Source organism: Chelonoidis abingdonii, chromosome 3, assembly GCF_003597395.2.
Source record: "Chelonoidis abingdonii isolate Lonesome George chromosome 3, CheloAbing_2.0, whole genome shotgun sequence".
In the NCBI taxonomy this organism is placed as follows: Eukaryota; Metazoa; Chordata; order Testudines; family Testudinidae; genus Chelonoidis; species Chelonoidis abingdonii.
The window spans coordinates 71556514-71571715 of record NC_133771.1 but is presented as its reverse complement, the minus strand read 5'-3'; the positions used below and the strand labels follow the sequence as shown (position 1 = coordinate 71571715).

The following is a 15202-nucleotide window of genomic DNA, read 5'->3' as shown; positions in this document are numbered from 1 at the left end:
AACGTCATTAATGAAAATGTTAAATAAGATTTGTCCCAAGACTTATCCTTGAACTCCACTAGTAAGCTCCCTCCAGCCTGACAGTTCACCTTTCAGTATGACCCACTGTAGTCTCCCTTTTAATCAATTCCTTACTCACCTTTCAATTCTTGTATTAATCCTCATCTTCTCCAATTTAACTAATTTCCTATCTGGAACTGTATCAAATGTTTTATTGAAATCCAGGTAGATTAGATCTACTGCATTTACTTTATCTAGAAAATCAGTTATCTTGTTAAAAAAATAAATCTGGTTGATTTGGCATGATCTACCTTTTGTAAAATCATGTTGTATTTTATCCCGTTTACCTCTTTGTCTTTAATTACTCTTTCAAAATTTGTTTTAATACCTTGCATACAACTGAGGTCAAACCTACAGGCCTGTAGTTTCCCAGATCACTTTTTTCACCTTTCTTAAATATAGGTACTATATTTACAATTCTCCACTCATAGCATACATGCCCCCCATGTCTCTCTTGTGGCCTGTGACATACAGGTCAGACTAGATGATCTAATGGTCCCTTCTAGCCATAAATTCTGTATACTAGCTGAGGTGTTCAATAGAGCTATGACAACTTAAGTCAATAGAGCTATGACAATTTATACCAGGCAAGAATCTGCCCCAATGTCTTTAAGAGGAATCAGCCTGAAGAGAAGGTTGTGACCAGTTGTCCTTGTAGAGGGTGGGAATTGTATGCATAGCGGGCATGTAAAGAAAAAGTATTGGTGGCATCTGTGGAAGAAATGGAGGACTAGGGTAAATTTGGTGTCAATGGTAGAATGCAAGGGATAGTAGCAAGTGATAAGAGATAAGGTGTAGATCGACGCAGAGTTGCATGGGGTCATGAAACCAAGAGTTTAAACTTGAAGCTGTTGATAATGGGAAGCCATTATAGTGCTTCAAAGAGAAGGATCAGGATGTTGGCAGCAAGTACAGAAATGCAAGCAACAGCTATTTCTAAATTTAATTAACATCAGAGACAATTTCTTTACTTGCTAAAGATGTAGAACATTTTTTTCCTCTAGTCCTTCGAAATCCTCTGTTGCTCTCTTCACCCTGTCATTCTCTAGTCTGCAAGTAACAATCAACCATGATCTCTTATAAATATCCAACTGCAGAGAGGACAAATGACTCACCCTATGCTCATCTTTACCTCCCTAACTAGATATTTTCCATAGATCCTGTGTATATCCAAACAGCTTGGCAGTGAAGTGCCGACACAGGTTCTGTAAGCACATCAACAGCGGCATCACCACACACTGCAAGCATGAAGCAAAACCAGGAAAAATAAGATCAAATATGTTCCTTAAAAGCTAGATAGAAATTATGATGATTAGCTGCTGGAAGCAGATACAAATAGGTGTTTGATAAAGACTATTGTATTAGGCATTAACTGGTACACTTAAATCAGCAATTAAAGAACTCTTTGATCAGCTAGAATACCCTGGTTCACCAGAAATATGACATTTTCCAAAATACCTGAAAGACTTTGTTTTAAACAATTTATACAATAGCCTGTTTGAACAAAAAAAATCGTTCTGTAGGAATACATGAATTCTACACTGTTCGAAAATCCCTACCATCTGACGTAGAGGGATTTATAGGTTTAGTGGAAATTGCTTTCCCCACTATCCAGATTAAATACTGCAGGATGATTTTTTGTATGAGTAAACATCCTTCCAATAACGAAGGGACTGATAATGTCTTAAAAAGAGAAACAGAATCTACATTTTGGTTTTCTTCTTGTATGGACTATTTCTGGATATAGGACCCCAAAGTATCATGTTGACTGTCCATAAAATGCAGTTTAGCGTCTTCTTGCTGTTGTGGGGATGGGTTTTGTCTACTGAATGCAGAGTTCACCGGCAAGGAAAAGAAATACATGAGGTATATAAGAAGGGCAGGTGAGTCTCCTAGTAAATTCAGATATATACAATTTGGGCAAATGCAACATTGCAGATAACTATATCATTCCTAATGCAGACCTCTGAAGTTCGTATTGCAGTATATTCAGGGTTATCTGACCAACAAATATTGTGCTTAGCTTTTTCTTTTTCCTCCAATGACTAGTTGTTTTACATTTTTTACATCCAAAACCACTAGTATCAACAATCTGGTTTAATGTGGCAACAATCTGGTTTGCTTGTTCTTGATTATAGCAGTCTTGGGGAAGGAAAAGAGGAGTTGATTGTTTATTGCGGTAGAATGCTGAGGTATTTACAAGAGTGGATACAAAAGTTTTATTAGTTCCAACATTTCTGCGGACTACAAGGATACAATCAGTTATGCCTGTGAACAAGAGAGGACATTGAATAACCTGCAGATCAATTGCCCAGTTGTTTTCAAAAGGGCTACATGCTAATTTTTTTCCAGTGCTGCCATATGCGGTCATTTAGGAGTTTGACTGGAGGGAAATTTTCCTGATATTAGAGCAGTTTCATGTTGCGTTTTGGGGTACTCATGTTCTGTTTTGTAAAAAATGTTGAGGTCTAGTAAGAATAATTACATAACATGACCTGTACATGCAACTAGACAAACATGAGGGGATATTGCTGGAGAAAAAAAATTCTGTGCACTTGTCTGGAGGTTATCACTGGCTTATGCCTTCTAAGAAGTCAGTGTTTAAAATGATGTCTGCTGAAGCTTTCCAACACAAACTAAGATTTTCCCTTCACTGCAATCATTGTTTTTGCTCATTAGCAACTCTCAGTTGTCACCAATGCTATCTTAATTAACATGAGAAAAAGTAGTTTTAAGGGAGATGAAGTAATAATAGAGATGCAGTAGTGTCAAGCAGGAAGAATTCAAGCTATTTCTATAAACATCTGTGTTGGGGGAAAATCATCAGAGAATGAAATGTGGTTCCTGTCTTTCTTCAAATACTCCCCTTCTCTGCTTTCTTGAAAATTCGCCAGACTACCCTATTACATAACTATTCCAGTGTTAATATCTGTGAATCCAAGATCCATCTTGTAAAGTATGAAATGGGTTCAATGGTGAAGCCACATATCCAGAAATAAAACTGGGAAGATGGCTGCAGTGGCGCCTGTTCACAAACAGACCCAAACGGATACATTGAAAGAGATATTAAACCAATGCCACCCTTTGTTGGTTTCATTCAAGTTCACAAAAATGGCAGCAACCCTGTAGTTGACCCTAGCAAAGTAGATGGCAAGGTCTAAACTGCCAGCTTTAACAGGTTGAACAAAAATACAGTGTACAAGTTGTACAAACCTGTGTATGCCCATAATGCAGCTGTAATTAGCATCTTTATTAGAGAGATATCCCCAAGCACTTCATCAAAAATATGGTTAAGGGAAAGAATAAATCCTAGTGAGGGGAGACGTTAAGAGGCACATGCCAAAGGAAGAATGACATATTCAGGTTGCACTTGAAATTAAATAGACTGTTCTTTGGGCCTTGTGTGGTTTCATTATCCCACCAGGACCTCTGAAGCACTGAGAATCCAACTTAGGTGACACTGCTGCTGGCTGGTGTGAAGGGGAGCACACCCTTGGCCCTACCTCCTCCATACACAATTTGGGATGGTTACCTCTGCTAGTGGCCAGGCTGCCATTAGACTTGTTGGGGCCCAGGGCAGAACCTAAGGAGTCGGCCCCCCATCCCGCCTCCCTGAGCTGCCACAGGTTGGATTTCTGCAACGCCTGAGGTCCCCTGTGGCGTGGGGCCCTGAGCTTTTGCCCTGCTTGCTACCCCTAACACCAGCTCTGCTACTAGCAATAGCCTCAAGCAGTCCATGCAATTAGAGAAGTGTGAGGCCTGGAGCTGTGCCCAGTCCTTCCCTAGTGGTACAAAATGGAGGTGGAGGGGAAAGGTGCCTGGCACTCTTCTCTCCTGTGTGCTGCCTGTTCTGATCTAAGATGTCAAAGACGTGGGGGAACAAGGAAATTGCTCTCTGTGGCTGTTGCTATGTGGAAAGCTCTCAAGGAGCACATGTATAGTTCCCTGTTCTGATCTATAGACACAACTGTATGTCAATTTGTTTAATATACAGAAGCAGCATCTGGGAGTGTTGCAATAGTTGAGTGCCTTTAAGTATCTCTCTATTTTTACAAAAAAGGGAGAAACATGATGAGACAGAACGTAGGAATCTAATAGTAATGGAGAGGGCTAGTAAGTAGAAAAAAGTATAAAGAACTTTATCCACAAGATGAAATAGGATATTAAGATAGTCCCAACAGAATCACTTAATAAGTAGGAAAACCCCAACCGGGGTGATGGGGCTGTTCACCAAAGCAGGATGTTAGGCCAATCTATGTGAGGGCCCAATCATACAGGGCCAGATCCCAAGCTGCAGTCCAGCAACACTCCACTCAGCACACCTTGGGAGACCACCTTAAGCAACTTTTGTGATCCTGGATCACTCTGTAGGGCTGATCCTCCTGGGGCAATTTGGAATAGCCTGAAGGCTGGAAGGGGCTGTTCCAGCAGCCAAGGATCACCAGGGTATAGGAACACACCATCCAGGCCCCCTCTACCAGTCACAAGGAGGGGGGAAGTGACTACCCCACAGAGCAATGCTACTTCACTTGACAATCCTCACTTTGAAGTGATCCTCCACTGGCCAAGTAAGGAAGTTTTCAGATAGCTTTGCAGCAATGATCAATCTGTCCCTGGCCCAAAATCTCTCAGAGGTTTGTAGATTTTAAGGCTAGAGGTGATAATTATCATCTGGTTTGACCTCTGGTATAACACAGGCTACAAATCCTCACACAGTAATTTCCACTTCAAGCCCATAAACTTCTGTTTGAGCTGTAGCATCTCTTTTAGAGATGTATCCGATGTGCATCCGACAAAGTGGGTATTCACCCACGAAAGCTCATGCTTCATTATGTCTGTTAGTCTATAAGGTGCTACAGGACTCTTTATCTCTTTTAGAAATACATCCAGGCTTGATTTAAAGACTTAAAGTGATGGAGAACCCACCACAGTCTTAGGGAAGTTGTTGCAGTGGTTAATTATTCTCACTTTTAAAAAGAATTGCATCTTATTTCTAGTTCAAATTTAGAAACAGAAGCTAGGCAACCATTAGATCTTGTTATGCCTTTTTCTGACTAAAGATTCTCTACAATCAGATATCTCTTCCCCAGCTAGGTACTTGTAGAGTACTTGTAGACGTAATCAAGTCACCTCTTAACCTTTTCTCAGCTAAACTATGTAGACTGAGCTTCTTTAGTTTCTTGCTACAAGGAATGTTTTCAAGACTTCTAATTGTTCTTCTAGGGCTTATCTGAACCCTTTCAACAAGGTTTTCAAAATGTTTAAGAAGCTTCATTTAAAATTAAATTAAAATGCTGATCTTAAGCCGCCGGCTTGTTCAGCCTGCTCCCGGCCTGGGGTTCTGTTCACCTAGGCAGCAGGCTGAGCGGGGCCTGCAGCCAGAACCCCAGGCTGGCAGCAGGCTGAGTGGGGCCGGTGGCTGGGACCCCAGCTGGCAAGGGGCCAGCAGCCAGTACTCAGACCAGCAACGAACTGAGCGGGGCCAGTAGCCCAGACTAACAGCAAGCCAAGCTGCTCAGTCCACTGCTGGTCTGGGGTTCCATCCGCTGGCAGCGGGCTGAGCAGGACCCTGGCAGGCAGCAGTGTGTCATTAAAAATCGGCTCATGTGCTCATTGGCATGCATGCCATAGGTTGCCGACACCTGGTCTAAGACTTTGAGACTAGACAGGACATTGTAAAGTAAGAACTGAATGAAAAACAGTACAGAACCTACATAATGAGGTGGTGTAATAGCAGCAGACCACGTGCCAGCTCACACCAAGACCCCTAGGCCTCTCTGAACACTGACCAATGCACAGCTGGAAGCCGTTCTGGCTCACCTGTGTTAGTATTGGTAAAATAGGTGTTAAGAATGTGTTTAGACTTTATGCAATGCTTGTGAGTTGCTGCCTGCATTTATCTCGCTTATAATATCTGTATCCCATGTTATAGCATAACTACTTGCTTTGAAACTATAAAAATGTTTGCTATTCAACTGGAAACCCAGTCAGGAGAGAAGCATTACCAAGTGTGAAGTACTAGTTTACGACAAGAAGTGTCATCTCTTGTCCAACAAAAGAAGACCCATATAGATCAAATGAACCATAGTGGAATATTGGTGGACAAAAGACTTTGTTAATTGTTCCCTATTTGGAGACGGCAATATTTCTAAACATAAGCAAGGGATCCCCAAGCTTCTTAACATGGTTTGGCTCTAAAGGATATATATACAGCAGCTTCCAGTGCTTTTTGAAACCCAAGACTAACTCATTTTTGTGTGTCTGTGTGTATATGTTTGCCTACTTTAAACTTGTAAACTTATTTTGTTTTCCTAGTTAATAAACCTTTAGTTAGTTTAATACTGAATTGGATAAAAGCATGGTCTTTTGGTGAGCCAATGCTGCTAAGAGAGGAAACAGAGAATCTGAGTATCGAACAGAATGGTTTACTAAGTTCCAGTCAGTTACCCCTGTTGAAACCCTTTGAAGGCTAGCAGGAGATAATCTCAAGGACTCTAGAACTATACAGGTGGCGTTGATGGCCTAATAAGACCTGCAGAATTATTAATGGTGAAGATGAGCATATGAAAAGAAGCCTAGGCTCTCTGAACCCAGCTGACCATTAGGTAAAATATCTTTTAATTCTAAAATCCTGAAGCCATTGTTACTGTCACCTTTCAGCCATGTGCCAGCCTACTAGGTAGGTTTTGTTAAACATACGCGTGCTGTCTTTTTAGAAAGGGGGTGGGAGGGAGTATCTACAACACTTGCCTCTTTACCATCTCATTGCATGACCCTATCCATATTATTTCAGCTCATTATATTCTCAACATAGCAACTCTATTTCTGCTACGTGGTGCAAGTTGTCCCTCATTTCCTTCAATGGAGAGCAGTTATAACAACTGAAATATGTGTTTGCACCATAAACCATTTGGATCACCCTGGTGTTGGACATTGGACTAAATCTATGGACTAATTCTATGAACTCTGTGCAACTCCTAAACTCACCATCTCAACTATGAAATTGTTCCCAGAACTGTACTCATGTCACTATGTAGAATGATCTTTTAACAAATATACATTCTCTCTCTCTCTCTCTCTTCTTTTTTGTAATAAATTTTAGTTTAGTTAATAGGAATTGGCTGTAAGCATGTATTTGGGTAAAATCTGAAATATTTATTAATCTGAGAGATAATGTGTCCTATCCTTTGGGATTGGTAGAACTTTCATATTTGACTTGGCTGTCTGGGAGGGAGCCCAAATGCTGGGTTGCTTTTAAGGGAACTGTGTTTTGGCTTCTGTGGAAGCTGTTCTGTTACTAGCTGGATGGATTTAAGTATTGGAATAACTACCAGCTTTGGGGATTGTCTGCCCCGTTCTTTGCAGTTTGTCCTAACTGAGCAACCTCAGTGTGCCCCTGGGGACCCTGGTCACCCCTCAGACTCCAAGATCTCAGGAGTGGCCCATGACGCTCACAATTTCCCCCTAGAGTTAGCCAACAAATCCCAAGCCAGAAATTCTAACTTAAACCACTCCCACCTTTCCTAGGCTTGAGCTTTAATCCTTCATAAGTCTTCTCTGATTCTCGGCTCCTCAGCTGAGCCCCAAAACCCCATGGCTGCCTCCCAGGAGTCTTAACGCCTCTGGCAGGTCTCAAAATGGGGGCAACTCCCCTCCTGTATCTTTTCCCAATTCTCCTCATTCCTGACTTTTATCAGACCATTCTCAGAAAACAGGAAAAAACTCCCTCTTTTTTCCCCTCTCCTCTCACCTTAAGGATAGTCACTGCTTTCCAGTGGACCTGCTAATTGACATACTGAACACCTTTCCAGGTGCCAGCAGAGATGGTAATTGAGCTCCCAGTCTCCTGTTAACCCACTCAGTATCACTGTGAGGTTTACATCCCATCATAGTTCCCTTCTCTTTTCTTGTTTTTCCTTTTAATTTAGGACTTAATTACATAAAGCAACATTTGCTAAACATGCAAACAGGAAAAGCAGAGGAAAAATATGGCTAGAACAGGGGTCTCAAACACGCAGCCCGCGAGGTTATTTTCTGTGGCCCGCAAAGCTCCTTGCAGCCCTCTCCTAACGTTTACCTAGAGCGGCTCCGGCCCGACGCACACCAGAGGCAGGGCAGGCTCCCTGCCTGCCTGCCCTGGCCCCATGCTGCTCCAGGAAGCAGACAGAACCTGGGGGAGGAGAGGCACGGGGGGGGGTGGTGTTGATGTTGCTTCAGTCACGGTTCCCTGTTCCCGACCATTGGGAGCTGCTGGGGGTAGTGCCTGAAGCAACAGCAACTGCACCCTGCGCCTCTCCTCCCCCATGTTCCAGCCACTTCCCGGAGCAGCACGGGGGCAGGGCATGGAGGAAGGGAACCTGCCCTGCCTCCAGTGCGCGCAGGGCCAGAGCCCACCCCCCGAGCCCCTCCTGCAGTCAAACCGCCTGCCCTGAGCCCCTTGCTACACCCCGTACCCCGACCCCCTGCCACACCCCTCCTGCACCCCAACCCACTGCCCTGAGCCCCTTGCTGCACCCCGACCCCCTGCCACACCTCTCCTGCACCCCAACCCACTGCCCTGAGCCCCTTGCTGCACCCCGACCCCCTGCCATACCCCTCCTGCACACCAACCCACTGCCCTGAGCCCCCTGCTGTATCCTGCACCCTGACCCTCTGCCACACCCCTCCTGCACCCCAATCCCCTTCCCTGAACCCCCTGCCACACCCCACACCCCTCCTGCACCCCAATCCACTTCCCTGAGCCCCCTGCCGCACCCGTCCTGCACCCCAATCCCCTGCCTGACCCCCTGCCACACCCCTCACATGTCCTGCACCCCACACCCCAATTCCCTGCCCTGAGCCCCTGCTACATCTCACACATTTCCTGCACCCCCTGGGGGCAGGGAGGGGGCGGAGTTGGGAGTTTTGGGGAAGGGGTTGGAATGGGGGCAGGGAAGGGGTGGGAAAAGGCGGGGCAGGGGCAGGGCTTCATGGAAGGGGTGGAGTGGGAGCAGGGCCGAGGGCGGCGGGGGGAGGTGTCAGTGATTCGGCCCTTGGGCCAATGCACTAGTCCTCATGTGGCCCTCGTGGTCATTTGAGTTTGAGACCCTGGGGCAGAGCAATTAAGAAATGTGTATGTTACACCTAGCACACAGTTTACTAGTCCATGTTCTCAAGCTGACAGTACAAACTAGTATGTGTGAATCATCACCATAAATGCACTTTTGTGTTGTTGTTACTTTTACCTCTGTAACGGCTCATCTTTTATTGCTAAGATAGACTGTTAATGCAGGTATGAGGCTGCCAGTCCTGAAGACTTCAGAATTCTATTCACTAAACTAGTACCACATGGGTAGCAGCAGCACAAGCTTCTTAGCACTGCTGTGCCAGCTTGGGTCTGTGGAACCAGCTCAAGGGGTGAAAGGGTAAGTAAAGGGCTCCACTCACTGCACATTCACCTCTTTGTGGCTAGGTCTAGGGAATAGCTTTTGTCCCACAAAGCAAGTGTTATTGGTTGCTCACTCTTCACAACCCAAAGTGCTCGCTCTTTGTGATGTGCCCCTCCAGCCAGGTCACGGCATACTATCCAGGATATCAAGGTCCCATTGGACAAGCTATCCAGGTGCCACCTCAAGCAGTCTTCCATTCCACTTCTAAGTCAGGTTTCGTTTCCTAGTGCCTGGTAGGAGAACCCCAGACCATCTGCAACTCTAGGTCCCAGCCCATGGGCCTTACGACTAGCAACCCAGGTCTGCACTCAGTCTCACTTCCTGTTGCTATTTCCCCAACTCCTTCCTATCCCACTTCTCTATCCCCTGCTCTATCTCTGGGTTTGCCACCAGAGCTTCCTCTACTCCCCATGGCTACTTCATCCTTCTTAGCCCCTTGCCTATCTCAGGTCAGGATCCCAGGAATATTCTGCTCCCCCGTACAACTGCAAGCCCCTTCCCAGCACTCTCCTGCTGACTTCACTTCTTATCTTGATAATTCTAACCCAACTCCTTCCCCACCTGGGCTTCATTTTTGAATTAGGCTTTATCATTCCCTGGCTGCCCTCCAGGTGCAGCATATATGATTAATTGGCTCCTTCTGGCCCATATTAACCTGCTCAGGAGTTATGGGAAGTGAACATCTGATCACAGGGGAGTTCATTCAGTCGTTGGTGTTCTCATTTAATGTTCAGCCTGGCTACCTAGACTGCCCATTAGGATAATTTTAAACTGTGTTTTGAGATGTTTATACTTCTCTGTGATGCTCTGTATCTCAGGGGAACACCCAGCAACCACATGTTCATCCTTATAGAATAATTGTGTGGGGTATCCAATGCAAAGTTTGTCATGTTGGGTGTCTTCGGAAGGATCATGATGCACTGAACATTGTTGTTATCATAATGTTATAGGTTATAATTTCATGTGTATAGTTATGAGGCTGAAAATGTGTCTTTGTGGCTCAAAATAAGCCCAGGCGAAAACTCTCAAAGAGCAGAACGGCAGTTCACACCTCATCAGGGCATGTATGGGACAAACCTAGCCCAGTCTCACAGGAACAGTAGGCAGCAACAAAAGAATCTGTTGGACTCTCGAAGGAATCACTCCCCCTTCCTTTGATCAGTTTGGAACTGCGATGAGGTAACGCTCACTTGACTCTGAAGGAGGGGGGAAGCCAAGAGGGAAGAAAGGACACGCTAAAAGGGAGAGACATTTGCCATGCTCTTCCTCTCTCTTCCACCTGCATCTACAGATGTGACTGAAGTGCTGATCAAAGGGGAGAACCTGGCTGAAGAGCTGCCAGCCAGCCTGTGGTGAGAAGCATCTACATTTGTAAGGATATTGAAAGTGTTAAGATTAGCTTAGAATATGTTTTGCTTTCATTTCATTTGACCAAATCCAACTTGTTATGATTTGACTTACAATCACTTAAAATCTATCTTTTGTAGTTAATAAATTTGTTTGTTTGTTTATTCTACCTGAAGTAGTGCATTTGGTTTGAAGTGCATCAGAGATTTTAAAGCCAGCAAGTCAACTCAGTCCTACTTCTTGTTCAGCCAATCACTCAGACAAACAAGTTTATTTATATTTGCAGGAAATAATGCTGCCCGCTTCTTATTTACAATGTCGCCTGAAAGTGAGAACAGGGGTTTTCATGGCACTGTTGTAGTCAGCGTTCCAAGATATTTACATGCCAGATTCACTAAAGATTCATATGTCCCTTCATTCTTCAACCAACATTCCAGGGGACATGCTTCCATACTGATGACAGATTCCGCTCGATAACAATCCAAAGTGGTGCAGATTGATGCATGTTCATTTTCATTATCTGAGTCAGATGCCACCAGCAGAAGGTTGATTTTCTTTTTTGGTGCTTCGGGTTCTGTAGTTTCTGCATCAGAGTGTTGCTCTTTTAAGACTTCTGAAAGCACGTTCCACACCTGAGCCTCTCAGATTTTGGAAGCACTTCAGATTTTTAAACCTTGGGTCAAGTGCTATAGCTGTTTTTAGAAATCTCACATTGGTACCTTCTTAGTGTTTTGTCAAATCTGCAGTGAAAGTGTTCTTAAAATGAACAACATGTGGTAGGTCATCATCCGAGACTGCTACAACATAAAATATATGGCAGAATGCGGGTAAAACCAAGCAGGGTACATAAAATTCTACCCCATTACACAGGATGGCCAGGAGTGCATGATGCATGCATCTTTCGGAACAGTGCCTGTTCAGAGCTGCAAGCAGGACTTTTTTTCCGCAGACCAGAAGATCACAGTGGTGGACGTCGAAATGCCCATTGTGATCCTTGGAGACCCCCGCTACCCGTTAATGCCTTGGCTCATGAACCTACGCAGGGAAGCTTGACATGACGCAAGGACCGGTTCAACTACAGGCTGAGCCGGTGCAGAATGACCGGGGTGTGCTTTGGCCGTTTAAGGGGAGATGGAGAAGTCTGTACGGGAAGCTAGATGTGGGGAAAGCAGCATCCACGACCATTATAACCGCTGTGCTGTATCCTCCATAATATTTGAAGGGAAGGGTGAAACTTCATGACGAATGGACCTCCGAGGTTAACGCTGGAGGCTGAATTTGAAACAGCCAGAGAGCAGGTGACTAGAGAGGCCCAGCACAGTGCTTCAAAAAAGGGATGCCTTAAAGGAGCACTTTGAGGCTGAAGCCACACAGTAAGTTGGTGCTTGGCGGTGCTTCCACTGCAGTAAGAGCATTGCTCACAACAGTTACCTGCAGTGGTTTCATTGATTTACAGTTCCTATTTTTTTTTAAGTTGTAGATGTTACAGTTTCTGTAATAATAACAGTGAATAAAGACAAGAAATCCTTTATAAAATACAGTACATAACACAGGAAGGGGGTACGGTGATGAGCATTACACTCACAGGTTTGAATATGTTCTTCCTTGAGGGCTCGCACTGCCTGCTGCTGCACTTGGGACTGCCTGCCTGCACTTGGGGCACTGGGCCTGGCATGTCACTGGGATAAAATGCTCATGGTGAGGGTGTTGAGTGCATTGGGTAACAGTCGTAGTTGTCAGGGCTGTGAGGTGAACGTACTGGTGTGGGGGCAGTTGGTGTGTTAAGCACCAGGATGCTGGAGAGGGTGTTTTGAGAACATTGGGCACAATGTGCTGAGTTTGTGGATGGACTGAGGCAATTCAACGGTAGTGGTCTGCCTGCATGCCTACCATTGTCTGAACACATCTTGAACACGGGGCTCGTGGGGGGGGGTCGGGTGGGTCCCTGTCTGGCTTTTTCAGTACCTCTGCTGGCCAGGGGTTAAGGGGGCAGACCAGGGCTGTGGGAAAAAAATACAGAGAAAATTCACCACACGTCCCCAGGAGCAGAGCAGCCAGCGGCCACTGATCACAGAAAGCGTAGGACAGGGCTGGTTAGCACCCACCAGCGGACACCAGCAAAAGTGCATTGGGGGGGGGCACAGCCCAGGGGCTTCCCGAGTCCCAGGAGACTGACCCCTCAGCTGCCCCGGCTTTGTCTCTTTCCCGGCCAGCGGCACCTGGTCTGTTCTCCAGCACGTCTGGCTGATCCTTGCAGTGCAGGGGGCCCGTCAGTACCACACCCTTGCCGGCTAGCAGGTGCCGGCCCTTTCTGCGCCGCGGCTGTCACCCTGCCCTCTAGGGGTCGCTGCACTTATCCTGCATACCTAGCTACGAGTCGCACAGAGGGGAATGGAGGCACACACCGATTCAGAGACAATCGTTGAGAAAACATTCCCACTTCGTCCTGGAGTGAATCCTCCCCCAGGGCGGAATGCAAGACACTGGGTTTTGCTGGGCACTGGGACACTGAGGACCTGCCCACCAGAGCCTCAACCCAGCCCTGCTGCAGCCCCCCTGGCAGCTCCGGCGTGGGTGCCAGCTGAGAAAAAGAGGGGACTGTCAGCCGTCCCAAGCACCGGGCAAGCCTAGCGTGGGGAGCACACCCCGAACCCAACTGGAATGGAGACACAGGCCTGGTGCGTGCTCCCAGCTCTGGGGTCGGGGGCTGCAGCGCGGTCAGCCCCCGTTTATGGGTCACAGGCTGGGTTGGGGAGCCCCCGGCCTCCTCGGCTGCTGGGAGGTGACCTCAGGCTCGCGCCCCTGTGACGTCCAGCTGACGGGGCACTGTGGGAGACATTGAGTGACCCAGCAAGCGCTCTGAGGACCACCCTGGGGTGTCACGGAGCAAAAGTTGCGTGCTCGTCGGTCACTTAGAGCCAGAGCTCGCTTCGGACCCCACTTGACCCAGTCCAGAGCCCGCAAGCCCCGCTCTCCCGGCCGGAGCTCGGCAAGCCCCACTCTCCCCGCCAGAGCGCGGCAAGCCCGCTCTCCCGGCGAGAGCGCGGCAAGCCCCGCTCTCCGCGCAAGAGAGCTGCGGCAAGCCCCGCTCTCCGCTCTCTGGCCAGAGCTCGGCAACCCTCTCACTGCTGGACGCAGCAAACCCCGCTCTCCCCGCTGGAGCTCGGCAAGCCCGCGCTCTCCTCCTTCCAGGCTCTGAGCCCAGGGCAGTGGAGTGCTAAGCGGCTGACCAAGGAGGCTCGAAAGGAATGCTGGCGATAATCCTAATACCTCGAGGCCAATAAAAACGCTGGTGAGCTGTCCACTGCACGCTGATGACCAGCGCGCATCACATGCGCGTGTCTCGCTAACCCCGGAAGCAGACCCAGGTGGCAGCCAGCACTGCAAACAGGGAGTTGCAGCGGCGTGCTGAGCTTTTTAAGCTGTAGACACCTGCTAAGTCTGCAGCCTGTAACCTCCCTCACCAGCGCTGCAAACTTGCAAGTGGACAGGCTTTAATTCAGGTTTTCCCACTCCAAGGATGATTCAATTTAAAAACAAACATATTTCAAACTATAGGAAAGCCCTAGCTTTGGTTGAGGAAAGAAGGAATTTCCAAAGTTAAGTTGGCACTTTTATACTGGTATATATTGTTTCTTCCATATAATTTCCATACTCATACCTTGTATCTGTTTCTCATTCTAATTTCCATCATTTTTTCACCCCATTCCCAGATATTTGTTCTGTCTGATTTTAAGCCTACTTAAAGGGGATAACACCTCAATGTTGAGTTCTATGTTAACTCTACAAGCATATATGATGAGTGTGTTCCAAAGGGGCAAATGGTTTACAGCCTGTCTTTACTTAACATTATCTCATAGCGTCTTCTTAACGCTTCCCTTCGTGGTTTTTAAAGGAGAGATGCCACCAACACATTTAAAAGTATCAGAGGGGAAGCCGTGTTAGTCTGGATTTCTGTAAAAGCAGTGAAGAGTCCTGTGCGGCCTTATAAACTAACAGACGTATGGAACATGAGCTTTGTGGGTGAATACCCACTTTGTTAGTGCATATAGTGGAAATTTCCAGAGGTAGGTATAAATATGGCAGGCAAGAATCATCTGGAGATAACAAGGTTGTTTCAATCAGGAGGAGCGAGGCCTCTTCTGAAGTTTGAGAGTGTGAAACAAGAGAGGAGAGAAACTGCTTTTTGTAGTTGGTAGCCATTCACAGTCTTTGTTTAATCCTGAAGCTGGTGGTGTCAAATTTGCAAATGAATTGAAGTTCAGCAGTTTATCTCTTGAAGTCTGTCTTAATTTTTTTTGCTGCAGGATGGCTACCTTTAAATCTGCTATTGTGTGTCCAGGGAGGTTGAAGTGTTCTCCTACGGT

General features: G+C 46.3%; 2 protein-coding genes across 4 annotated transcripts in view; one reads left to right on the top strand and one right to left on the bottom strand.

Moving 5' to 3' along the window:
• Positions 1-15202, bottom strand: part of PM20D2 (peptidase M20 domain containing 2) — a 217763-nt gene that overhangs the window by 53363 nt on the left and 149198 nt on the right. The gene's annotated exons all lie outside the window — the stretch shown is intronic.
• Positions 1822-15202, top strand: part of LOC116824375 (gamma-aminobutyric acid receptor subunit rho-1) — a 108746-nt gene continuing 95365 nt past the window's right edge. For all 3 annotated transcript variants that reach the window (XM_032779595.2, XM_032779594.2, XM_032779593.2), the window contains exon 1: positions 1822-1943. In XM_032779595.2, the coding sequence (XP_032635486.1) occupies positions 1822-1943 (122 nt within the window). The remainder of the gene's footprint in view (positions 1944-15202) is intronic.